General features: G+C 43.1%; 1 protein-coding gene across 3 annotated transcripts in view; it reads left to right on the forward strand.

Moving 5' to 3' along the window:
* The window catches only part of EIF2B3 (eukaryotic translation initiation factor 2B subunit gamma), a 104,962-nt gene that overhangs the window by 68,239 nt on the left and 8,805 nt on the right, over positions 1-27,918 (forward strand). For all 3 annotated transcript variants that reach the window (XR_009743064.1, XR_009743063.1, XM_061451407.1), the window contains exons 7-11: positions 765-895; positions 1,527-1,720; positions 5,776-5,853; positions 6,530-6,678; positions 20,852-20,955. Coding sequence is in view for 1 of the 3 variants with exons in the window: in XM_061451407.1 (XP_061307391.1) it covers positions 765-895; positions 1,527-1,720; positions 5,776-5,853; positions 6,530-6,678; positions 20,852-20,955 (656 nt within the window). In the remaining 2 variants the exon portion in view is untranslated. The remainder of the gene's footprint in view (positions 1-764; positions 896-1,526; positions 1,721-5,775; positions 5,854-6,529; positions 6,679-20,851; positions 20,956-27,918) is intronic.

Below are 27,918 nucleotides of genomic sequence, written 5' to 3' on the forward strand. Positions count from 1 at the left end.
GATTTTCCCAAGCACTACTTTAAATAATCCACAACTCAATAACTAAATACAGATTGTTAAAATAATGAAACAACAACAATAAAGCTCTTTTAAGACTGCATCTCGTGGACTACTGCTGTAAAAACTATTGATTTGTGGCCTTTTCCAAATACCTTATTGAAAAGTAAAATTATCTTCTAATAGTCAAAATTAAATTACCAGGGTTATAATCCCATTGCACAGTAGACTTTCTACATTGATATTTGTCTACTGGGGAGACTTTTTCCTTGATTCATTGTGATGTATAAAGCAATGCAAGAGGAAAGATAATCTAGTGATCCAGGGTCCTTGTTTAAAGCATTTGTGGCTGCTTTGGTTTTTGCTCTGTAGGCACTTTATTCTCTTTTCCTGTCAGTTGATGCTATTTTTTTAAGCCACATAAAGTGGATTTCAGTTGTTGTCATTATGATGTTGGTACTTTCCGCACACAAGCATGAATTGCAGGATGATGCCATATTAATTTATAGACATCTCTGTTAAAATAAAGGGGAATTAGTTCTGAAGATGAAATTTTTTCCTTATTTTGGATTTTCCTTTATTTTTTAATGCATTAAGGAAGCATGTGACTAGTGGACACTGTCTTAGTGCCAGATGTCTCGGAGTACCCAGAATTCTGATTTGTCATCATGAAGAATGTTCAAAATGTCTGATAATGTTATGCAAACAGGATGAAGACATGCAAGTTTTAGTATTTATGGCCTTCATGTTTGCATCTCCTTCCCCAGATCAATCACATCTCTCCGGAGTGAGCTGATTCCACATCTGGTTAGGAAACAGTTCTCTTCTCCTACATCATTGCAGCAAGGACTAGACAACAGAGAAGAGGACCAGAAGAAAAAAGAACAAACATCCCTAGGTCAGTACAAGTATCAAAGATTGGATGGTTTTAAAGCCCATATGCTAATTACTGGGTAGAGTACTGAATGAGCCTGAAACACTAGTTTAAGGATTTGGGCTTTTTTCCGTTATACTTCATGATAGCAAAGATTCTTTCTTCAAACAATATTGTGCATTGTATAAATTTTTTTTGTCCTGCCTTATTTTGGTGTAAAATGAAACCAGATCAGCTGAATGCTCTGTATGTTCTCTCTGGAATATATTCAAAGTAAATGCACTTTTGAAAATATAATTCTAGGAGGGAGTTCCTGAATTGCGTACGACAACAGACTAGGCCTTAACTACCCTCCACTGGAAACTGGACAGGATCTCAGATCTTGAAACTTATTTTTAGCATTTCCGCTGTCTCCTTGTGCGACCTTGGGCAAAACATTGCATGTGTCCTGATCCCTTGATTCGCACCTGCAGAATAAAAATAAGCACTTACTCACTCTGTGTGTGATAAAATCTGTTAATGATTGCTAAGTATCTAGCCATTCAGATGATGCGAGGCAAAGATTTCCCTTCACCAACAGTATTTTAATAGTATTCCTCTTCAGAAAGCATTTCATTAAATCCTGTCTAACTTTATGCATGTGTGTGTTCTCCAGACATTTACAGTTTCATAAAGGAAGATAATAGCTTGCTGAAACCTGCTGCAGATAACTCCTGTTGGAATGATCATAGAGGAGATATGAATGAAACTCTCCATGAAGGAAAAGTGCGCTGCTATGTCCATATAATGAAAGAGGGACTTTGCTACCGAGTGAATACTCTTGGTTTGTATATTGAAGCTAACCGACAGGTGAGGAAAATACAGAACTGCCATGTGGGAATACTGCAGTAGTTTATGGGACATGTCAGCCTCCAGGAATGCCTCCCTGCGATACAGCTGAGGAACGTGTGGGAACTGAACCAACACCATGTTACCTACGCACATCACCCTACTGGTTTCTGGATAGGGACATGAGGCCTGGAAACAGTTCTGTCACTAATTTACTCCATAGCTTTGATATAGCTAAGAAAGTCCCCACTTCACATACTCCTCTGGTTTTTGGGGGTGGTAAGACCTGCAGCCAAAGAGCCAAGAATTGTGGAAAATAAGTCTCGAAGTAGCTTTGATAGTTCATTTAATCAGTGTCCTCCATGCCCTAAAGGCAAGATCAGTTCTGACTGGACTCTTCCTAACAGCTGTTTATCTCAGTGATTATGGCAAAGGTTACTAATGATTTGAGGAAGTCGTAAACTACCCATACATTCAAATTGCCTTCCATTCTAAATTGCCTAATGCTTTCCATTCTGAAAGAATTATTTTATGAAGAGGTTTCACTACAGTGGTGCTCTAGGTACAGAGGTGAAATGTTGACCTGCTGCAGCTTTCACGTTGACACTACCGAAAATTCATAAAAGAAGAGATCACAGGGGAGGATTACAGAAACCCTGTGCTAGCTAATGAGCTGATGATTAAAAGCTTTTAGGGGGGGGGGGGGGGGGGAGGCATTTTGGGGGTTATTTACTACACTGGCTGATGCAGTATATAAGTTCTCATTGCACTGTGCTAGTGATGAACTTTGTTGCTTGAACTAGAGGACAGTTTCATCTAGTTTTGAAAATCAATAGGGAGTGCAGTAGGGAAGGACTCAAGATCTCTGGAAGTGGGGCTGGGAGAGCAATAAAGTTGTATTTGGGATGCTGGAAGTGGTCACTGCCTAGCCAGTGCTCTCAGATTGAGCTGATTCCTTTTTAATAAAATGAATGGATGAATTTATGCAAATTAAATTGCAGCATGGCAGAGTGAGTTTACACACTGGAGCTCTTTCTCCTCGGTGCCTGCAGAGGAGCACAGAAATAAAGTGATAGGGACATGAGGAAGAGAGGAGGGGCACTGCTGTCAGATAGGGAAAACCTTCTCCAAGAATATCAGGAGCGAGTGTGCCCAAAGGGTTAAGGGAGAACACCACTTGCTGGGGGAAGTGTGCGTATACATTTGGCAGCAGCCACTTCAGTAAAAAGTTATTGAGTTAAGCCAGTCAGACTCCATGTGGGTTTTTTTGTGTTGTTTTTTTCTTTCTTTTTCTTTTTTTTTTTTTTCTTTTTTAACCTAAATATTCTACATTTTGGTCAGTGCAGGAAATGTGTTTGCTCCTGGGTGGTACATAGAATTAGTGTTTTGAAATCACACTGGGGCCTTCAATGCTGGAAAGGATTCTCTTTGAATTTTTTGCTTTTCCAGGATGGTAAAATTTCTAAGGAAACTATGTGGAGGTATAACATAAAATGGAGCTTAATGAGGGGTTGTGAGAAAGGAGTTCCTTATTTTCAGTGCCACTGCATTTTGTTTCTCTTGCAGATTCTCATAAAAGCTACATGTTTAATTTTATCTGCTTTTTTTAACCTGTTTTGACCATCTCTGCAGAAGAGTTTCTTGTGTCTTGTTTGCTCTTATCTTGGTCTTCACAGACCAGATTCTGATTCCCTTGCTGCAAAGCCAGGACCTATAACTTTGCTGTCCATAGAGGACAGACTCATGGAGGGAGCAGTAGCCGTCCAGCCCAGTAGCCATGGGAAGGAATGGCATCCTAACCCATTGCCCTTCTGGTGAGGAAACACTTTGCTCACAGCATTTCACTTCCAGCTGGGTTTCTGGATGCCTGCAGCCTGTGTGTGGGCAGGTGGGTTCAGGAGGGAGTTATCTTCAATAGCAGGAAATAGTTTCTTTGTAAGATGAATTAAATCCAAACACATCTTAAACCTTCCCTTGACCCAGGCACTCCCTCTGACTCCTGCCCCCTATCTAACCTTCCTTTTCAGAGCAAAACGCTTGAGCTGGTAGCTTTCTTGGGTTACCCCTCAGGCTGCACAACTATTGACTGATTCTAATAAGGGCTTTGCTCTGGCCAGTAAAATCCTTTATTTATTTCACCACACCATCTTTCCACTGAGGAGGGCAAGAGGTTTTCCTCATTTCTTTCCCTTCCCAAAGAGCAACACTGGGTAGTAGGAATCTTTCCAACCTATGCTGTAGGTATGTTTTGGTGTGTGTTCCTCTCCGGATCTGTCTGTTGTGGCCGCCTAGCTGTGTGTCAGGTGAGGACAACATCCTTTCAACAAGCCAGCACCATCCAGGCAGATTGAGTTAGTTTGTGGTGTTCTGGTAAGCTGGTGGTTTTCTGTAGCACCTACACCTTGGACTGAGAGATCTAACCTGCTCTTGGTTTTTAAAGAACAAAGAAAACACAAGTCTAGTAGGAAGGACCGTCTTCAAGATGTAAAGAACTACAGATGTGGAAATGTCTGCTGGGGGCAACAGGCAGCTTCAGATGATAGCACAGAAGTGTGAGCTCATCTGAGCTCATCTCACTCATCTGAATGTAGCATCAACTGTGAAAATTCTTATCATAGGAAAACCAGTGCTGCTTATTCATCCTTGCATGCTGGAAGAGAAATGGGCTAGTCATATTATGAATATCCAAATAATTTCCTGCAAATATCTTCTCATTTGAGATGCTGAGATATTTTTTTTCTCCTCTGATCCCAACTTCAGATCTGTGGGATCTCCTTCTTGAAGTTCACTCCCTAGCCATCAGCTCTTGTGATCCCAGCTTTCTAAGGAAGTTGTTTTACACAATCATACCGTATGGCAGCTTCTTCATAGCAGCTTTGGAAATTGCTGGCAAGTCTCAGCCAAATTAATCTCAGAGCAATGGAGATCTCCAAGATAAACTTTCCTAAAAGTTTTGTAAAAATAGGTGTCTAGGTAGGGAAAAGAGAGACTTAATGAGTACCACTTCCTCCCCTCAGGCAAACCCAGTTACACCATCACTGTGCTGAGACTCCAGTTGACATCCCAGATGGACAGTCAGTGCATGCATCCTGGCTCACCCTCTGTATCTGCTGTGTTTCTTTGACTGCCATCTGTGGCCTACCAAGGTGCATCATACATTGCATCACCACTGCAAGAAATGCTGTGCAGCAGTATATCTGTGTACTGCTGTGAGACTCCCACCTCCTCTGAAATCCCCACCCGTGCTGTCATCACCTCTTCTTTGGTGTGTGACCTTGGCCCCAGCCTGACGCCAGGAGATGCAGAGTGCCTCAGGCTGCTCTTTCACCCAGAAAAGGAGGAACGATGGAGTGATATCCCATCCTCCTACAACACTGGCTCCCCTTTCTTTTCAGGAGCCAGTTCAGAATTGCTCTCCATGGATTTGTTCTTGGCTACCTCATGGGCTGTGTCTCTCTCTATTACCATTGTACTTTGTCTGCTTATCTAACACCTGCCTTCTCTCTTTCAAGAGCCTTTTCTTTTACAACTTTCTACCATCTGGAATAGCCACTTGATCAACTTCAGTTTCTGCTTAAACATCTGAAATACTGTTTGTTGCCTGTACTTCAGCATACTATCTTACTGAGTGGGCTGAACATAGTCATCTTTCCGTGCCAGTTTAATGATGTATATTTAATACCACTTGCTTCCCTCTGAGCAGTGTAAAACAACATTGATCTGCATTTGAAGTGGCAGATGCTGGACATTGTGATGTACAGGATGTCACTGTGTTAAGCTGGAGCCAGCCTGCTTGCTGCTGCTGATCCTATGCTTTCCACAGGTGGGAAGCTGAGTTGAGACATGCAGTGTGCACTGCACTGGAAGAGTACCTGTTTCCCATACAGAAGGGCAAGATGATAAATCACACTTATCTGGTTGCAGATTTAAAATGCAGGAACCTGTGTTTTCCTTTGAGTTAAATGTTTATGGTAGATGCACTAGTGCAATGGGAATCAAGACCATCTTTGAGCTGTTTATGTAACTTGAGGGTACAGAACTGTGTGTTAACTTGTGATGTGGGTTTTTCCATCCAGGTTCCTAAACTATTGCTTAATCTGGGTCTGGAAGAGCCGCTGGTTCACGGGACAGCACAGATCACAGACAGAGGCATGGTAAGTGTTCCCTTTTCCAGTCTCTGCTCTTTTAATACAATCTTTATGCCCTTTACTTTAAGAACTGCTTCCTAAAATTCAGTTCTACTGTTGGAAGTGAAGCTGAGTTTTGAAGTGTGGAATTACAGTGTAGATGACACAGCCCAGAGTCTTGGTCTTTAGAAATGTTTGGTAAAAAGTCTGTCTGTCTTGCTCCCAAGTCAATAGTCTCTTGTTTCCTAATACCAGTTCACAGTAGTTGAGCAGTTTACCTCCCAAAGGACACCAAACTCAGAAGAGGCCAGTATTTTAGCTGTGCTTCTTGCTGAAGAATTTTGCTTGAAAACCAGCTTCAAGTCTCCTTTTCACAGGTCTCACTGGGCAAACCTTAGTTAAACCAGCAAAGTACTATCAGGACTGTTCTTACTATGGTTATTTTATTGCATGAGGCCTACAGAGCAAGACTAGACATTGGAGTTTTACCAAGCTAATAGACCTTGGGGAGACTGTCCAACTGTCTGAATATGGGATGGGCCTCAAGTTTCTAGGTCTTTCCTCTGCCAAGAATCCCTAAGGGTAGAGCAGGATACGCTTTGATGATGAGTGCTTGAGACGTGCTGTTTGGAAAAGGTGTATGGAGAGCACGTATCAGACATCTCTGTGTGCTTTTGCTAATTTCCATTCTTTTCTTCCCTAGGTTGGATCAGACAGCATCATTGGGTCATCCACGCAAGTGGGGGAGAAGACATCCATTAAACACTCCATCATCGGCAGCATGTGTACCATAAAAGACAGAGTTAAGATAACAAACTGCATCATCATGAATTCTGTTACGATTGAGGAAGGGTATGTCACTTCTTTCTATCTCAGTCCCCTAAATTTGCAGTTTCTTTTTTAGATGGGTTCTGAGTCAGTAGTTTTTGCCCTGTAAGCAATCCTCAGCCAGAACAGTTGATATCGGGGGGGTGTGTTTCTAAAGACTGAGTCAGTAGTAAGTCTCTATAAACAGTTTACAAATGCACAAGTCAAATTAATTAACATGCTGCAGTCATTCAACATAAATTTCTTCTTTTTAGAGGAGATCATACCATATTCAGAACGTGCAAGTAAGTTAAGTGAATGTATGAGGCCATATGGGCTTGTGTGTCATCTTTCAAAGCTTTTTTTCAGTAGCTCTGTCTATGAGCGTACCTGAAATATTTGAGTCACAAAGCATATTTTCAAGTGGCACACTTACCAATTAGAAATGTTCTTTGAACATTACAGCTTCACCCAAAATGTCATATTCTTTGGCCCTTTTTTGTCATCTTGCAGCTTTTCTTTACCATGGCATATGCTGAGTAATAGGATAAACTAATAAAGTTTTCAGAGAGAGTATCTGCCAGCTAGCAAAGGTTTCCCATGCATTAAAGACACTAAATAGGTAGCCTTGAGCTGTACATTTCCAAATGTGGGAAAAGTGGCCTATCTGTAATTGTTGATGTCTGCATGCCCCCATCTTTCCATACATCCTGGCTTCCTGTGGATGTCAGTGGAAAGGAAACTGCTGATTGAGTCTGTGCAGGCCTCTATAAATTCCCCGCTCCTTCATGGCTTGAGGTTTGCTTAGGGCCTCAGGAAGAAGGCCAAACTCTTAAAAAATGCCAAGTTGGTTCTGAAAGTTGCATATCTGAAAAACAAAAAACCCCAAAGGATGTGGGGTCTATGGAGGATACTACTGTTACATAACTAAATTACAGGCAAGTGTGGTACCTAACTGCCAAGTGTTTATCTTTAATAGAAATCCACAGTAATTTCAAGCACATAATAAATCAGAATTCCATTGAGTATAGAAAATAGCTGGTTTCCAGTTCAATCACAAATGGATCCAGTATGGCAGTATCACAGGCACTGCTGTCATTAGAAGTACCAGAACTTCTCTCGTTTGATCCTGAGACCCTCTGTCATTTTGATTAATGAATTGATGCCATAGTCATAATTATATGGTTTTGCGTATGAGGTGAGCGGCTCTACCATTAAATCACAGAGACAGCTAAGTGTATGAATAGTGCTGGTTTTATGGAGAGTCTCAAATCAGCTTGATTCTGTGCACTGGTATATAGCATTATTCTCTTCTAAACCCTAAATCGAACTCAAAGTCATTATCTTAAGCATTTCACAGAATTCCACAAGCATCATAAAGGTGAGATATTATTTTTTAAAGAGGGATAAACTAACTTTTGGGGTAACTTGTGAATTTCTGGGAAACAGTGTCATCCCTAGTCACTCTCGGTGAAAACAACATAGCCACCATTGAGTGAAAAACCTCACCAGGGGTTTAACCCCTTCAGCTTCTCTCTGGTTACTGCACACTGATGCACTGGAATCAAATGAGTAATTGCTCCTCTCCAGCCAGAATTAAGATCATAGAGCTTTATTTCAAAGCATACAATAATTCATATTGTGTAGATCTGGACAGACACTGAGCTGATAAAGTATTTCTTATTGCATCATGGTAAGCCCTAAGATTAGAGGGGTATGAAGTCAGGCATACACAGGTAGTGAGATAAAGAAGTACTCTAGCTGCTGAGTTTTATTGAAAGAAATCTTGCTTGAAAGGTAGTGAAGAATTTCTATGTATTTTGACCCTCTTTCATTACTTTGATTAAATCTGATAGGTTTTTTGTTCAAATGCTGGTGATTCTTAGGCATGTTGATGGATCAATTTGCCACAGGTGGATAAACTATATGTGGTTTTGCTTTAAACTACCCACAATGGACGACAGCTCTTTACAAACATCTCTTTTCCCAGGTGCCTCTAAAATAACTCAGGCTTTATCTAATCAGCAACTTCAGAAAACGTCTTGGGTTTTAAAGTCACTGTATGTTGGCTGATACAGGTCAAAATGAACATAATAAAGTGCCTTGACAGGTCTAATTCACTTTTTGTTGTATAGCAAATGTCCGACAAGTAAGCCAATTTTAACACCATCTAAGGTATTGTATATTGGAAACTTCTGGAATAGCACCGCGTCATTTAAAGAATATACATTTAAAGCTGACATGAGCAGCTTCACCAAACTAATGAACTATTAATGCCCTAGTCAAATGTGAGTGGTAAGTGAAGGCTAGTCCCAGTAGTGTTCATTGCAGTAACACCAACTTGAAGCCGGCTTAGAAAACTGCAGTAGGGCACATATGGAAAAGACAAAGCTGTTTAGAGAAGAAAGAAAGACTGGGTGAATCATTGCTGAAAATCAGGAGAGTGGAAACAAACAAATGCAAAAATTGCTCTGCAATCTAAGTTTATTTATCAAGAGCTACAATTATACATGGCACTGCCTTGGTAATTCCCTTGCCACTTACATCACCTTAGCTTCTCTGGGCTGAATCTTGCCTGTCTTTTTGTGTGTTTGTTTGGTTTGCCCCATCTCAGCTGCAGAAGTAATCAGCAGCTTTGGTTCACTATGTCAGTATAGAAAAACAAAGCAGAACAACAAACAAACAGATTAAAAATATTTATTTCATTATGGTCTTCCTGTAATGTGATTTGAGGATCCTGTGACATAGTTCCTGAGCCTTCAAGATCCACAAATTACATCTCCAAACCAGAAAAAGGTTTTGAATAGCCTCACCACATTAGATACCAGCTTCCGAAATGGAGAAGTAGATTCTTTCTGCGCAGATGGGAACACCACAAGGTGCTTAGAACAGCACTAGGTTCCTATTGTTAGGCTGTGGTTGGCTCATAATTGGAGAAACAGAGGTTATGACCTAGATGATGATGACCTTTCCCAGCTGAATGGATCAAGGAACTTGGACAGTGCCATTGCATACTGTTTGCAAATTATGATCCATCCTCCAGCAATGGCTGGTGCATTTGATGCTCTGGAGGACCAGTAGAAGGGGTTTTTTGTTTTTCCTGATGTGTAGGGTCTCTGTTACATTATACATGTCTCCTGTGAAGTGATTTGAGTAGATATGAATCCCCCTTAGAAGAGATTACAGAGGATTAAAGAAGTTAGTAACACGGGCGAAATAATTGCTAGTCCTTTCTTAATGTGTTTCCTACTGTGCAGCTAATTCTTCCATCAATGAGACAATAAAATAGCGAAGATTACATATGTGCTGAATGATGGACATACTTGACCAAGCTGGGAGGGATGTAATTTATACAACAGCCCAAGTGCTGAGAGATGCTGACTGCCCAGGTGACAGCCTGCAGTGGGGAAAGGGTTCTTGTTTCTCCCTGGATGACTCCCCAGAGCTCGGTGACAAATGACTGCACTGAGTTACATAGCTGGAGAAAATTGACTAATTGAGCTGAAGTTATTGGTCACTTGAAAACTTTGTATATCTCAATGCTCCTGCAGTAGCTGTACGTCTCCTCAGTCTCTAGAGTAGCTTGAGTCTGCCCCTTTTCTTTGTTCTGTTTACATTAAGGGTGGTGCAGTGCAACAGAGCCACTGGATTGAGTGTCATTGGTGCAGGAGTTCCATCATTAAAGCTCGCTTGCAATCTGTAACGCTGGCAGACTGACTGAAGTAGGGAGATCATGCCATTTGCAAATGAAAAGTGATATCTGGAGATTTACTCCCCCAGTGAACAAGATTGGCAAACTGGTTACAACAGACAAGGAGAAGGCTGAGGTACTCAACAACTTTTGCTTCAGTCTTCACTGGCAGTCTCTCTTCCCACACTTCTTGAGTGGATGGATGGCAAGACGGGGACTAGGAGATCAGAGTCGCTCCTCGCTGTGAAAGAAGATGAGGTTCGTGACCACCTACAGAACCTGAAAAGAAGTCTATGGGACCTTGTAAGATGCATCCTGGAGTCCTGAGGACAAGGGATAATGGTTTTAAACTAAACAAGGGTAGATTTAGACTAGATATAAGGAAGAAATTCTTTACAATGAGGGTGGTGAAACACTGGGCCAGGTTTCCCAGAGCCATGGTAGATGCCCCATCCCTGGAACCATTCAAGGTCAGGCTAGACGGGGCTCTGAGCAACCTGATGTTGTTGAAGATGTCTCTGTTCATTGCAGGGGGTTGGATTGGACTAGATGACCTTTAAAGGTCACTTCCAGCCCAAACTGTTCTGTGATTCTAACTCTACCCTGATCTCTTCATAGAACAGAAATAACTGTTCTTGGGTTTCGCAATGAATTATGCTGACCTGAGCATGATGTGATTCATTTGGTATACTCGGGCACATTTAGCTTCCTGGAAATGAAACCTAGATAATGGAGGGATGAATTTAGTTACAGATTCCTGGTTTTGCTTTTGTTTTAGAAATTGGTGGTTGGTTTGGTTTTTGTGGTGGGTTGGGTTGGGTTGTTTTTTTTTTTTTTTCCAAACATCAGCTTTATTTTATCAGTTTTGTAGTTTTACTTTGCTAACTTCTGGCAGTAGGAACATCTAATTGCTCAGATCATACAGGACCTTGTGCTGAAGTGCTCTGAGCATTACGAGTAATATTAACAGGAAAAGCTTGTTGAATTCTTTATTCCATCCCTGCAGATAAAGATTTTGAAATCTCTTGTTTGTTAGTAAAACTATCCCAGTGTATACACTTACTGAAAGGATTTTAGCCATTTTGTCATGCATAGTATATCCTTTTTCCTTGGCTGTGGAAAATGAATGTTTCCCTGGGAAAGATTCAAGAGATGGAACTATAGTAGAGGAAGGATTTTTGGGCTACTTTAGAGGTTATTGAAGAGGAAAGCATGAAAAGCTCAGGTAAATACTGAGTCCACAGTAACCCATGCTTTGAAATGGTCTTGTTGACATGCTGGTAATCAGTACGGCAGGGCTCTGTGGCAGATTTAGTCTCCAAAATGAAGTATTTTGCTGCTTTTGTTCCTTCATGGAAATACAGGAAAGCCTTTTGTTTCAAATGATGTTTTAATGGAAGTCATCAATAGGGTGCCATGGTTATCAGAGGGGTGACAGCAAAATGCAAACAGCCCAAGGTCTGCATCAAGATTTTACCTCCATTGCTGGAAAGTACCAGGTCTACACGAGTAACCAAGGGAGCTCAACCTGTCTCACCTGTAATTTTATCAGAAGAACTGCTCATTGGGAATGATTGGTTTTGGATGATGGAAAAGACAAATGAAATGTCTGGTCATCTGCTTGCACAGGCCAGAGAATTTTAGTCGGCACCTGCTGATGATCTGCATTTGAAAGTTCAGGGTCAATTGACCACCTCATGTTCATTTTGGTCCCCATTTCCATTTGTAATATATATACACGCACCTCTGTTCCTGCGTGTTTTACACTCTGCAGTCAGAGATGCTCTGTGTGGCACAGGGGCTTGCCAGCACAGGTGTAATTTGTGGGGTGTAGAATCACAAGCTCTGACAGGCTGGTACTGCCTGCCTCTGGTATTTACATTGCTGACATTTAACAGTTCTCTGGCTGGAACTCTGCAAGGTTCCCCCTTGCAGGTACACCAGTGTCTTTATCCTGGTGTCCATCGTGTGGATATACTTTGATGCGATGTCTCAATAGATTATTCGCTTTTGATCTCCCCAGGCTGTATCCCGAACTGGGAATAGCAGTGAGAGAAGGAGAGGAGGTCCTTCTAGGAAGGAGTTTGCAGCAAACAATTGCCAGATTGCCCAATGTAGTGGGCAGTCTCATTTCAGGATCTAAGGCCAGGATTGCAGATGTGACAGAGGTTAACGTGTGTGTGTGTGTGCAGGGGCAGGAGCTATTGAATGACAACCTTGTCTCCTTATTGTGTCTGTAAAGCTTACAGCAAGTTGTGGAACTCCATAAAAACATACTACCCAGGAAGAACAGCTGAAATTCCCCATATGACACACTGCTGTGGTTACCTTTTGGAAAGGGAAGGAGTTAAAAAGACAAGCAGATACTTTTCAGGTCAGGCTGCACGTGATGGCAGAGTGTGGCAACATCAGGGAACTTGGAATGCAAGGGAGGTGACACCAAGCACTGTGGGTTACAAAAGCTGTAGGGAGGTGATGTGGCTATTGAGGATAGAGGTAAAGTAAGGTAAGTCCCATGGATGGGGTAAACCATGGGGAGTTCTGACTCCCTAGGCAGAAAGAACAGGCTGGATTAAAAACTTGTGGAGGAAGGACTGGCACCAAAAATGTTGCATCAGCCAAAACTAGCATCTTCTGTGTTCAGTCATATGAAGACAAGTGAGCTATGTTTTGGATTTGTTAAAGGTGTTCTGGCTACCTGCATAAAGTAGATGGCACATATTCTGTAATGTCCCTCAGTTGAGGGGACTGGCGAGAGACCACATGTGACTGGTTAAAGGCTACTCCGGGTTGCCACATGTCTCCAATCTATTGCTACTTTCTATGAGAAAATGTACAAAGGAAGAAAACAACAAGCAAGCCGAGCTGGATTGACTACTAACTGCAGATTGATTGTGAAGTTTATTGGTTGTTTCCTCAATAGTGCCAAATCAGCACCTGATGTAGGAACCCTCAGCGGTTTGAAGAAAGTTCTAATTAAAACCAGGGTGGAATTGAGCATTTATAGGGGTTCAGTGCATAAGTAGTCTTTTTCCCCTTGGATAATGGCAGTACAAGGGAATAATCCTATTGCCAAGGCAACATTTGTTGAAATTGTATAATATATTTTACAGTACATTCCCTCATGAGAAGGAATGAGGTTAAGTAAGTTCTTTCCAGCACCAGAGCTTGCAAAGCTGGAAATAAACATTTGCTTATGCTGGGATTCCCAAACATTTTGTATCTTGAACCATTTTTTAAGATGGCTGTTGTCTTCTGGATACTTTGTCTCCCACCACCAGTTGCCCCTGAACTATCTAGCCCTAGAAAGGAGAATGAGGTTAGAATAGGTTTAGCAGAAAGCACATGGAAAGTGAGAATTTGATTCTGAAAAAGCACATGCTCAGCTTCAATATATGGATAAAGTGTATATATGGATAAAGTATATCATGGATATGGTTAAACAAGAATGTATGAAGAAAGCTAGGCATAGTCCTTGACTGTAAAAAGGGCTCTTACTCCTCTTGGTGATGTAGCAGTTACATCCTGTCATTTCTGTCACACCTCTCGGTTTTAAACTGTAAACATTTTTGGTCAGGAACCATAATTTTCATTGTACTGTTTAATTCAATGCACATGCTGTGTAAGATACTGAAGAGAGACTACCCCTGGCCATCAGAGTTTGCTTTCAGAAAGATAAATGGAAGAAGAGAGGGCAGACTAGGAAACCACTGAGCAGAAAGGGTTAAGCTACTTGCAGGGCTAGTTTTCAGTGACTTTCAACTGAAGTCAAATTCTACTATATCTAATGTATTTAGGATATGTCTCATATAGTACCTGTTATCTTGTGAATGTCTGAACCATTATTACTAGCAGCTTCTCAAAAACCCCTAATGTTTTCTTCTGGCTAGCTTCCTGGTACATCAGTCTGTCTTAAATAAATCACCTGTTCTTTAATCTCAGATGCAGATGTTTCCCAGATAGCGCAGGGAGCTCTTCCCAATTTTCCAAACATCTTCTACATCAAATGTTGAACTTAAAACACAGGTCAGCTCTGAAAAGTGGCATTTTAAAACATCGCTCATTCTGCTGATCTGCTTCTTCAGGTGGCCAGTGGTACATCTGACTTCAGAGCTATAAATAAGCTTCTGCCTCCTGGTAGCCACATGGGTCTAATAAAAGAGTATGGAGATTTTTCACAAGCAGCTGATTGCTGTTGAGTTTTTGTGGGAATTCAGGTTTGACTGTCTCTGGTGCTCCTGAAAATCTTCCCCAACTTGGATATGGAAAAGGAAGAAATGATCACATTGTGCCAGGTTTGTGCCTGTAAGTTCCTAAGGGGACTGTGGGATTGAACAAGTTCCGCTTGGCTCTAAGAAGCCAGGCTCAGTTTGTAACTGACATTTAGAAAACCTTTTTCCTTGTCAACATAGCAACACATGGTGCAGAAGCTGATTTAACCAGTAATGTCCTATGGAGGGCTATAGGTCTTAACCCAGAATTGCCCTTGGTAAACCCCAGAGAACATGTCTTTCTGCTGTGTGTGCCAGTTACTCTGCTCAGCCTGACTGTGCCAGCTAGCAAGAAAGTAAAGCAAGCCCAGAGATGGGAGTAAGTATATCATTTTTATGCTTTGTTACCTTCACATAGACAGCGATTGCTTTTCCCAGTCATCAGCTAAGTGTAAAATTGTGCAGGACGTGGCCCTCCCACTCTGCAAGAGAGAATGCAGAGGGAGGTCAGTTTCCCCGTGTGTGGGGTTTCCTGGTGTCAGACTCCTTGCAGCGTGCGTTTGCTGGAGTGTGCAGACCCGAGCTTGCAGCTACATAAAAGACTGCCAATTTGTTTGTTCCAAGATCAGCTGGATTTAACTGAAGTTTCAGAGGTGAGGCACAACCTTCCAGGCGACCTCCCCCAGCAGCCCAAGTTTCACTTAATAAAACACATTAAGGTAGGTTTGAGGCAATCCTGTAAGGTCAGTTGAACTTTCACTGGAAAATACGAGTGCTGGCAAGTATATGCAATATGTAATGCAAAATGTTTAGGGTGTGGGGAAGAAGCGTAAAGAAGCCATACCACAGTGATGAGCTTGGCTAGAAAAGAGACATGAAACAAGTTCCTTAGTGAAAACACCCTCAGAGAGGGGTGAAGAATTTAGGGGGGTTGGTAGAATGATTTTGTTACCCCCAAGGGGAAAAACAGGAGATCAAAGCCCAAATTCACTTAAGAATGCTTGCTTTGAAATGTATCTATAAATTATAGCATGTACTGCTGGCACCTATTGTAGTCTTTGGTATTTACTTGAGTGTATATCGTGAGATTCACAGTGCCCTGAGTTCACGAGGAAAACCGTGTTGGTATAAAAATATATTGGTGTGTAAAGCATGTTGGTGAAGGCAACATTTCAGGTTCTCCAGTTTCCTAGTAATGTTTTTGGCTCTTCCCTGTTTTCCCATGGTCTTTGTGCCTCACTCCTGGATCCTGTGTCCTAGTCACTGACTCGCTAGCTAACGGGATTCCTTGAGGGGTTGCTCATAGGTTTTAGAGCTCTACCCTTCTCCTTGCCACCTCTCAGTGTTATTAAGGTGCCTGTTGTAGCTGTTATCTTCTTGGTCAGGGCAGAATGGGATGTTGCTCCCAGGGGAATCCACAGCTGTTACCCCTCAGTCAGCAAAGTAGCTGCCGAGGCATGTCACCCTTTGCTTTTAACTCCTGAATCAGTCTATCTGTTCCGTAGCTCATCTGGAGGAGCAAGAGAACCGGCTTCTTGGCATGGCATAGCAGTACCAACAGGCTGTCCTAAGCTCTGTGCTCCAGGCTCTTTCTTCCTCGTGAGTGTATAGTTTTAAGCGTTGCATTTTAGACACCTCATTTGCTTTGCTGCCCAACAAAGATTATGTCGGGGTTTTGGCACAATTGGATTAAACTAGCAGTCCTGGATAACTTCCACTGGCATTTCAGGAGATTTGCTGTAAGGCAAACCTGTGACATTCATACCTTCCTAAGCTTGCACAACTAGGGCGAGAGCTGCAGTTGAGGTCTTGACCTCAGTTACTTAAGCCCCTTTCTCCCAGGAGCGTTCATCACTTTAATCACAGAGTCCTAAATAATCAGTGGGTAGCCTGTAATTAGGGGGTTGTGTCTTGGACTCCTGCAGCCTGCTCCCGGTGTGCTGAGCGCTGCGTATTTTGATTTCCCGTTCCCGCAAAGGATGTTTGATCTCAGATTTACACTTTAGAAAATTAAGAAGGGTACAGCACCTCAGTCCCCTGGCAATCTTCCTGCTTTCAGTGGTAGGTGCCTTGCTTCTCCTAAGTATCACAGTGCTGCGGCAATTGACACACTTGATTTAAGAGTTTGATTTATAGACCGATATGCGGGCTGAAAGTCAGCAGTTCCAGGGCTGCATAAATCAGCCTGTCTCTGGGACTAATACTTCCTTATTTATAATGTCGATAGGAGATGGAATTCTTTCTCAGTTCTTTACATTTCTTTCAGATGTAATCGACCACCCTGTCCTTTGGTTTAAAGCTATGTGACTTTGCCACAAACAGAGGGAGGGAGAAGTAAGCCGAGTCGAGGAATTGCTGTGCTATAAAAGCTCCATATTGTATGCTCTTGGACTTTGCTTTCTCCCAGCTTCCTTCAAGCCCACACAAGAGATGGACTTGAGGTTTTTTGGCTTTCTTCCCCTCCCCCCTCCCTCCCTCCATAGGCTGACCTTTTAGAAAAATAAATAAAAGATAAAGAAGGACCTGGAATGTTGCAGAATGTGTGTACATTTTGCTCTCTGTTGTTTTCTGCTGGGATTAGTTGTTTACAATGGGGGAAGAGAGGGAGGGCAGAGGAAGGGAGGTCTGTGGCCTTAACTGAAATTAGTGGCATTTCAGAGTGATCTTGTTAGGTGGTCTGCAGTTTAAAGACCTAAATCCTTGTAATCCCCCCATGCCTCCTTGGCCACTACTCCTTTTGCTCTTGTTCTCTCACTTCCAAAGGAAAAAACCCACCCCAAAGTCAGCCTCTCTGTAAGACACACGCACGTACGTGTGCACAGACACAGACGTACACGCATATGCTTCCATTTGCACGTTGTACCTGTATTACAAATTAATGTCTTAGCTACATCTGTTCCCACTACAGGACTGGGCTTGTAAAATGCTCTCTGCAGAATGCAGACGTACACCGAATGTATTTTTATTTATTTTCTCAAAAACACCCAGCTGCCAGACTTTCAGTTTGTGATTACACTTACAACAAATTCAAATTGAAATTTCGGCCATAAATCAAACGCCCCAAATTAGTTCCTCTTGTGGGTTTGAACATGCTCTTTGGATTTTAAGGTCAGGAGATATCCGTTTTCACCGTGCTGAAAAGTTTAAAAATATACTACATTTTCAGGGAGGGGGGCAGAAATATGGTTTGCATTATAAAGCAGTACATCAGATGTGTGTGTATGCACACACACGACAGTGTGGATGGAGCTGGATGCTGTTGGAGCACCTTTGAGGACTAATAGCACCTAATTGTTAAGCAAGGCAGGAGCCACGGTGGCTGTTTAGCCAAGGAGAATATAGCAGAGTGCCCCAAGATGTGACAGTAACCCTGTAAGAGAATAAAAGTTTATTCCTTACTCTTCAACTTAAAAAAATGGTAAAAATTAAATAAACACACAAAATACTTCTCTTGGCAGGCTTTTATAACATACTTCTTGAAAGAAAAAAAAGGCATTTGCAAGTGGTTTCAAAATGGCTGTGTTACATCTGTCAGCGGGTGAAGGGAACACCCACAAATTGTGTTTTTATCTCTTGAAGTTTTGTTCCACTTGAGCAATAAAAGCCGGATTCGCTGCTGGTTTGTGTGATTGGGGTAATCTGAGCATCGAGTATGGTTTTAAAACTCCTGCATTTGGTTGGGTTTATAAGTTTTAAGAAACTCCCGGGGTGGTGGAGTTCTTGGGTTTTGTTTTACCTTGGCACTAGGGAAGGGTTGGTTTGCAAACACCTGGCACAGACAAGTTCATCTTGGTTCCCTGGCCTGTCCCTCCCAGCAAATGGTTTGGCAAGAACTTCCCTTATCTTTGATGTTAATGTCATCAGCAGTTTCTTGGTTACAATGCTAGTTGAAAAACTATCCCCAAGTAGGCTCTGAACGCACATGCAGTATTCTCCAGCCTGAACTCCAGACCAACAGCTTAAATCTCCTCTCTGCTGGGGTATATCCTGCATGAGGATAATGCTGAGAGGTGGAGTGCACTCACAGCTGCTCTCATGCTCAGAAGCCATGATAGATGGTGGGAACCTAAAAGTTTGCAGGGGAAAGCTCTCATCCGCCTGTCTCAGGAGGAGGTATTTTGGAGTGTGCATTTTGGATGGGAGCCATTTCAGTGGGAAGTGAGCAACCTCTCCCATCGCCCTCACTAGTCCTGCTGAAAGCCAAGTCAGGGTGGCAGCGGTGGGCAGTCCTTCCTCCCTAGAGGAAGACAAAGTTGCTCTCAGTGATTGCTCTTGCGCAAGACGATGGCCTGAGCTGCTGCACGGGCACATGAAGCTATTGGAAAGGAAGCAGATCGTGACAGTGTGAGAGCAAAGGCAGGCAGGGGTCTGCTGTGTATCTTTGCCGCTTTTTATCTTATTAACATGTTAGTAAAAACCTTGCCAAGGCAACCTGAGCTGGTTACTTGTGGAATAATTGCTCACGTTGCCTCCTTATAGGTCAGAGGAGGGGGAGTTTAAGTGAGTTAAAAGAATAATTGTTCAGAGGGGACAGTCTGTTCAAGGGGGGTCGTAACTGCTAACCGCTGCGACTGAGGTCCGGTTTTATTGCTTTTACTCCTGCAGAATTAATGCTGGTTTTGTGGGGCAGATGGTTTCTGCTCTGACTCACACAAGCAACAGAATCGTAATATGTTTAATGGCACATTCTGTACACTAGATAATAATGATGTGTGAGCAGGAAAATGCTAGGAATTAATTTTAGGATCAGCAGTCTGGAGTGAGGAGTGATGTTTCTCTCTTCTCCTAAGGACCATGGCTGGCTAGCTCTCCATTCAGTACAGAATGGAGGCTCAGGGCTTTGACCTGATACCAAAACTCCTCTATGCTGTTAGTTCAGACACCAGAGTATCAATTCTGGCCATGGGGCAGCCCAATGGTGTGGTTCAGCTGTATGTCACTAGTGCAATGAGTAGTGGTGATGCTTGTGACCAAGATGGGGAATGTTTGCAGGTCATTGAACTGTGGCACCCACCATGCAGAAATTCATGACTGAGATCAGCTGTTCAACTGAGGATAGCAAGAATATTCACAGTTGTTATAGTTAGTATTAGCAGAAATACTGGGGAGAATATATGAAATGCCGTGCTTCACAGCAGGGTTAATATGGGGAAGCAGATGACCTGCGTCTCCCTGGCGTTACAGATCTTGCTTACACTTTCTTCCCAATCAGCTGGTATGTCAGACTTAGTATTTTTAGACACTTCTTAGCTTGGTGCCTTCAAATTTTGTGTTTTTCAATGACAGTTTGTCCTCTTGCTTATCTTTGCACGTGTGAACATAAGGAAACAAATAATTTGCATCATAGCTTGTTTTTTCTCTGTAGCTTTGGAAGGAATTTATCAGTACTTGTGGTGCTGAGTGAAGAGCATTTCAGGACACATCACTGACACTAGTAAAGATTCACAGCTTCCATTTTACTGCATGGAGGGGCTCAGACCAAACTCACTGAGTATCTCTCAACAGGGGAGTTACAAAGCCAGCACTTGGACTCTGAATTTCCTTCCTGTCTGGACAATCAGATGAGCAGATTTTTAAGCTGGTTATCACAGATTCAAACATATTTTGGAAGATGGTTATCACAGATTCAAACATATTTTGGAAGAAGGTGACTTTTGGTAAAGTTCCATCCTGTGTAGCATTTCAGATGTCAAAAGACTATGTGAATGTGAAGATATCCAAGGAAGATGGAGCAGGTCCAGTGTGGGTTACATTGGTTCAGTGCAGAGTAATTACGTTTGGGTGCTTGAACGTGAACAAAGCCAACCAGCTGAGGTATTGAGCTGTCCCTTCTCCCAATCCTTGCTTAGTGCCTGGCAAGCTGGAACATAGGAAACTTCCGAGAAAAATGCGGAGGCAAGGACTGAGCTCCTCTTTTGAACTGGGGAGCTGAGCAGAGAACGCACTGCTGTAGTTACCCAGACTGTCTGTGAAAACACAAGACCTGATCCAGGTCCCAAGTCCCAAGCCATTGTCTTGTCCATGAAATCCTCTGGCAGTGTTTATTCTGTTAAGGAAATGTAGAGGAAAGCTGTTCTAACAGGAGGGGAAACTGGAAACCCTTTTTTGCAAACCCATTCTGACAGCTGGCATTTCATTTTTTCCAGCAACTGGGTGTGAAGATCAGGAAAAGAATAGTGGAGTTCTTGAAAAAAGAGAGAACTGAACCTGCTCACAGGATCATGTAGCAAGCTCATTAGATATCCCGGTGAATACCTTTGTTTTGTACCTGTCATTTTAAATTATTTTCTTGCTTTACTTTGTGTTTATCTTGTAGGTGCTGTCTTCAGGGCAGTGTCATTTGTCATAACGCAATAATAGAGAAGGGTGCAGACATCAAAGACTGTTTGATTGGAAGTGATCAGAGGCTGGAAACCAAAGGTAAGCAACAGAGCTGTATTTACAGTACATTTGTAATCATTTTCAGAAGTTCTTCCTTGAGGCTTTACTCCTGCTTCTTCATGAAGTGCCAGTAAACGGTGGCAGTTCTTGAGTGTAATGTCCTGTAATACTGGGATTTGCTTTTCATGGAAAGTACAGCTTCTGGGCATAAGAAAATACAGCTTCAGGGACTTGGTCCTCTGAAGTTGGCGGAAAAGGTCTGTTGTCGTTATAAAGAAAGATTGGGTGCTAAGACAGTCTTTTCCCAGAGACCACAATTAGATCAGCCTGGAGTTGTCCTCAGCAGAAGGAGCCATTACTTGGACTAGTAATCTTCGTCAGTCAAATTACTGATCGCACAGACGTCCTTCTCTGTAGATGCTACCAACCCACAATGCCAGCATGCTCCTATTCACCTTGCTCCAAGCAAGAGCACGAGATGGAATATCATACTAGGAGCTGCTGTGCTCACTACTAAATACAAGAGCAGCTATGTTCAGATCTGCTTTACTGCTGTGAAATGCTGTTTTGGGACTTCAGAGGGATTACAACTACGTGGCCCTCATTTGGGCAAATTTAAGCCATCCGCTGGAAGTGCGCGTGGGGAGGGCTCGGTGGTAACCGCCTGAGTGGAACTGCTGATTTCCTGCCCTAAGAGATAATGGGCAGGAAATGGCTGTCTCAGTGACTGCATCCCAAGCAGAGGGCTTTTAATGAATATTTATTGTTGGGGTTTGGCAGATCCCCACTCTAGGGTGTGGACTGAGGACAAAAGTGAGTTCCTTTTCAGGCTCCATGTGAGGTTATTTACTCAGATCAGGATTTGTTTGCTTGCTTTGTCTTTATGGGTGGATTCTCAATTGTAAGTGTTGTGGTACAGAGCAGGGTTTGCATTTAATGTAGTATAAAGTAGCCTACTGTCAGTCATGCATGTGACAAATTTTCCTTTAAATTGAAACTAAAAGTGAAAAAGACTCCTGAAAACAGTGTATTGATTTTGCAGTTGCACATCTCTGATACTGTAGGGAACACCCAGTGAGTGTTCTGTGCACTGTGGTCTTGGTTCCTGTATGCCAGTCTTTGCCTACTCATGGCTTTGCCCATCACATCAGTCTAAATCAGTGGCCTTTGCAGTGTTCATTCAGTGAAGATTTGCACTATTTTTGATGCCTGAACATAGAATCATAGACTCAAAGGCCTTTAAGATCAGTGAGTCCAACCATTAACCTACTACTGCCACACTACCAAGCCCACCACTAACCACGTCCTGAAGCGCTATATGGGCATTAATCAGTAGGAGATCTGAATCAGCTCATGTTTGGTTGTTAAGTTGCAGCATGAACTATGAGGAGATGGAGCGTAGGCTTTAGCTATTTAGGAAATAGGAATATGTGTTATTTCTTTCATAGATTATATCAAACAGAAATATCACCCTTTGACCTTGCTCACATCAGTAGTCTCTTCCAGGGTCCAGATCCTAATCTCGTTGATTTTAGAATGGAAATCATTTGTTCTCCTTGATTGTCCTTGTCTGAATATTTTTCAGGGTCTGCAGATGTATTTGCAGGGAGAGTAACAGAGCTATAACCTGTGGTTCGTTTGCCTATTTTTGTAGTCTACTGCCTGCTCACCTCTCCAAAGCTTAAACCCACTTCTTAATGAGTCTGTGGGCCCTCTAGTTAAACTGTTCAGAAACCTATGATTGACGTTAGCAAAGACACACTCAGGTAGATCATGAATACACCATTATGCTGAGCAAGAAAAAATAATAAAGGCTCAGTTCATTTCCCTGCCTCAGTTTCCTAACCATTCTGGAATTTCTTTGGGCTGGGGGTCAGGTTCTCCTCGGTGGTCTGGGATCTGTCTGCGAAGTTCATGACTTACTTCCTGAACTGTGGAGTCTTTCCAGCCCAGCATGTCTCTTCTGACCTTGGCTGGTCCTGTAGTAAACTGGGTCCTCTCTTTTTCGCTGTGAAAGCATGCCATGACTTCCTTTCCCCTGCCCAAGACTTCCTGTATCTTGTGCCAAGCTTTTGGTGTGGCCCTGTAAGTCTGTTTCCATATTCCTCCTTTCATCAAGACTTTGGCTGTGTTGTTCTGTTTGGTAACTTTTCCTTCTTCAAACTCGAGCTTCCATGGCCAGGTTAGGGAAAAAAAACTCTCTCTTGGGTTGGAGCCACCTTTTGTTGCAAGCTGATCACACTTGAGCAGACGTAAGCAGTAGCAGCTGGCTGCTGACCCTAGTCTGGGAGTTACATGCTAGAAACCTCCTCAGCAAAGCTGTGTACACCTTCCCAGAAACATGAAAAAAATAGAAATACAGCAGTCCCTTATTCCAGAGCATCAGCCAGGATTCATCAAAGGTAGAAATATCCCTGAATCATCCTACACAGCCCCAGGCAAATCCCACAGTTGACTTTGCTGCAGAACTGGCTGTGTGCTCCCTGCTCTGCTGTACGAGTCCTGGCCACACTGCTCGGGGTACAGGAGCTCTTTGAGCCAGTGTTGCTCTGACCTCCTTTCATGAAATGAACTCCAGTCCCATGCAAGGAGGATGGCAGGAGAACAGCTACCACAAATGATACGCAAACGTAACTCAAACCAGCTCTCGTCCTTCTGTGGAAGAATATGGGCATATTTAGGGTGGTCCAAATGGTACAGCTGGGAGTAATGGGATTGAATTAAACACAATTTAGGTTGGCTATCTGGAACGTTTTCCTAACGATGTGGTCTGGTAGGCTGTGGGATAATATCCCTAGGGACATGGCGGGAGACCTCATCACTTAATAATGGGGCTTGGCAAAGCTCTGGACACCTAACTAGAGGGAACACTCCAACACTGGTTACTGGGGTAGATCAGATGCAGCTTAGTATTTTCAACCTGAAAAGAAAGTTAGAGACACAGGAAGGGGCAGGTAACTGTCAGCTGTGATGTCCCAGTCTCACCTTAACTTAAGCCCCATCACAGCACTGGCCAGAGATGGTACTTTTAAGTGCCTCTGTTAAAGTCAAGGTATGGAGTTTTATTAAACTTCTGGATTTGCAAGCTGTGCCTCCTGAGAGTCATACTATTCTCTTCCTACTGCTTTTATTACCATGCTTAGGAAGCATCCACTTTCCTTCCTCTTTGATACTTTAATTTAAGGAATTTGCCAGCAGAGAATTAACAGATGGGCTTTGTGAAGCTACCTCATGCAGGTAGCAGTTTGAAAAACACTTTGGTATCTAAGAAAAAGGAGGTAATTATTAAAGGGGTAGGAAATGGGAGGCAGCAGTTCTGGAAGAACTTAATTGCGCAGAGCATTCAATCACTGTTTTGAAGACAGCTATTAGAATCATGCTCCAGCCTTTTTGATGAACCTATTTTAAAAGAGGAGCTCAAAAGCACCATTGAAGTAGGACTAGAGGGAGGGAGTGCTGGTGATGGGCCAGTCAAGGAGTCAGATGAGCCCTGGAGTCAGTAAGTACAGTTCCCAAAGGAGTCTCTAGGCCAGATTCAGCGGGGAGTACATTATACATCTGGTATAGGTTATCTGGGAAGAGGCATACACAGTAAAGGGCCTAACCTTTCTTCAAAGCAACACCAGGAACAGAGATGGTAAAGACACACACACACATAGGATAGAACTAGCAAAACTGACATAAAACTCACCGTGTTATCTCTCACCCTCATCTCTGTTGTTGTTGGGGCAGGGATGGTTTATGTGCATTGGGAATTATGGAGCCAGTGTTGTTTAAGGACAGCTTGAGTCATTGCACATCGCAAAAGTGCATTACAGGAGTGTTGTTGCCACAAAGTGTATGTTCAGAAAGGGAAAAAATACCAGCATTCAGGATGCTGATGTAATCTTAGCTTGGCATCCTGGTGCATACTTAGTAGCAGCATCACCTCTGTGGTCAGGCTGTAGACTAGAACTTCAGTGTGCTTGTTCCTGTGCAGTTTTTGTGCCACCATATATTTTTATTTTCCTTGGTGCTTTGACACAGTCAGCACCTAGAATGAGTAGTGCTTGCTGAATGCCGGGGCTTTCCATATTCCTCATTTTCCTGTCTTGTTTCAGTTTGTGTCTCAAACCTTAATTACTGCACGCTATGCAAGAGGCAAGATCCTTCCTTTCTAAGGCTTTTCTGCAACATTTGTCATCTTAATGCTTCACAACTGTTAACAGCTTCACATTTTACCTCCTCAGCGTGGGTTTTTTTCTCTGTTTTACAGAGACCTGAGAGACAGGGAGATTCCAATCATGTACCTATTCATTTGGACTGGCCAACTTAAGTGCTGAAGTTGGATGTTACATATGGCATTTCCTAGCTATTACAGACTTGACATTCTAGCCTTAGCATTTTCTTTGTGCATGTTGGGAGGGAAAGTTCAGTCCACTGAAAAAAAGAAACAAGAGAAGTTTTATTATGCAGGATTGGCCCTTGCATAGACCATTAGCAGTGTCAAAAACTTGAACTCCACTGTACTGCCTTTTGCTGCTTCAGCTGATGGAAACTGATAGTGATGGATCATCTTCATTAAAAGGAGCTGGATCTGCAGTGGGACAAGAGAACCTCTTTGCAGGAGGTTTCACAGATGCCCATGGGCATCAGCAGCCCTCAGATCCACTCCTGGTACTGGGAGGAGAAGGCTGTAGTTATTGTAGACTTTACTGCTCCTATTCCCAGCACTGGCATTGAGCCCCAACTACATCTCCTATGTCCTACATGATCCTGACTTCACAGGTTGTGCTATGTCATTGTCCCAGGACCAGAGTCATCCCATTCCTAGGCTTCTCTTTGGTTTTTCCTCTAGTCTTTCTCCCACAGAGAGTTTTGATTTTCCCTCTTACTTGGTATTCCCAGATATCCACCTGACTGCTCCTCTGGTCTGAGCATAGCTGCTGTTTCCAGTCCCCTTGCCTAACAGTCCCATGCTCCATTTCCCATCTGGCACTTGTTCCCTGACTGTTTTGAGTCAGACTGTGTCCCATTCTGTACCAGTGTCGTGCCCAGGCAGGATTGTTCTGGGCACAGGAGGGAAGCAGTTCTGTGCACTGCACTGGTCCATAGAGCAGGGATAAAAGTGTGGGGGAAGTCCTGCCTTCCTCCTGCACTTCCATGGTTGAGAGTGCTCATTGCAGACAGTCCCTGGAGCTTTTAGCTGCCCTCCTGAGAACACGTGCAAACTGAGATTTATTTTTTTCCAGTGGCTTATCACATAGCCAAAACTCTGTGGTTTCACACAAGAACAGAAAAAGGCACATATCCAGTAAGGACTGGCTCCTGTTCCCAATCATTTTCCAAGTCCTGTTCCAAGCTTGGAGTCCTAGGACTTCTCAATGAAACAGAGTAAGATTGTTTTATTTTAATGAGGGCCAAAGAGCACATTTTTCTCTAATGTCATCCTCTGAAGGCAGGTACAGTTTATGAAACCTCTACATATGAATGGGTGACTGCTTGTGAGGATGCTTCACCTCAGGCAAGATTTAGCAGGATAAGGGCAGGAAGTAACTGAGGGACTTGCTGGTGCTCTGCATTCAAGTAGGGGTGAGCATCTGCTCTTGCAAGATGCTGAGTACCTCCTGGTGAAGTCTTCAGGAACTGAAAACACTTAGCACGACACAAGGTCGGGATCAGAAAGCATGCTGCAGCACAGATGGGAGTTAGGAAATCTCATGAAGAACAGACACAGACTAAACAGTGCACACATGTATACTGTGCACTGTGGTGCAAGATGAGCTGGAGATGATGTAGGAATGGTGTAAATTTATAGCAAAACTGATTTGCTCCCTAAAGCAGTTTAACTGCTGAGTGTCTGTGGCAAAGATATTGTTGGCAGTTAAAAGAGGCATCTCTTAAGTATTTGTCGTTTTTGTCTCAGTGACCATGCAGGGACTACATTTCTAACTGATCCTAATAAGCCTCTTCTCCAAGTTGTATAAAAATGGTTTATGAGTTCTGCCTTAGCAGTGGCATTAAACTTCCCTATAATATCCATTCAGCAATGCTTCATCCTCCCCTGTGCCACTGGGGACTGTCACACTTGGGCACACTGTCATTCCTGGCCAGGGAAGTTCAGGCTTCCCAAGCGAGCGGGTTAAACGAGCTGCCACATTCGCAGCATGTCCATTGTGGAGTCTACCCATAAGGCAGCAGTTCGTAACCTTGTGGAAATATTTTTACATGCTCCACGCAGAGAAAATAACCACTTGTGCTCTGCTAGAGCCCAGCCACATGAAAGAGCCAGGAAGAACACCCCAAAGGACACTGAGAAAGGAAAGGGACCTCTGCTTGCATCCAGCGCAGCAGGCAGCAGTATCCAGGCAAATACGGCATCTTTGCCATCTTGGCAGGAAGTGTGGACAGTCTTTCAAACCGGCATTTCTGAGATCCCTGCTTACATTTGCTGTGAGGTGGCGATAGTCCATGGGAGCACATTGGTCAGTACAATCCTGTCCCTTTCTTAACACTTTGCTAGGACTCTGTACCAGTACTCTAAGTGTGTCCCCCCTCCCTGAGAAGCTTGGTATCAGGCACATCCCAAGCTCATGGTCTCCCATATCCTTTACTAACCTTTCTCATAGGTCCTTGACCAATCACTTTCCCATGCACCTTTAACTCCCCATCTGTCTGCTCCAAGCCACAGTAAATTCATCTCTCTTCAGGCACTGAATTCAGTGTTGTCTCTTTTACACTCCCAGTACACATCTATTCCCCAGGCAGGTTTGAGGGTAAAGGTGTTAATACTGGTTGAACTATGAGAAAAGCCTCAGCTGAACCAGGTGAGCACTGGCACTGTGCGCTGCATGGTTGCTGGGATGAGGTCTCAGCTGCCCACCTGTTCCATGGGCTGGAGACCCAGGTATAGGCCAGAGCTGATCTGTTCGAAGCTTTCACCAGCCCTTGGGGTGAGTTGCTTATCCCACCCCTGGGAGCAGCAGGGGCACCCAGCTCATGGGCAGCATCACTTCGGAGACC

The sequence above is a fragment of the Pezoporus flaviventris genome, unplaced genomic scaffold (genome assembly GCF_033815535.1).
Source record: "Pezoporus flaviventris isolate CSIRO_AGI_PZ_B2104156 unplaced genomic scaffold, CSIRO_AGI_Pfla_v1 ptg000013l, whole genome shotgun sequence".
Lineage (NCBI taxonomy): Eukaryota > Metazoa > Chordata > Aves > Psittaciformes > Psittacidae > Pezoporus > Pezoporus flaviventris.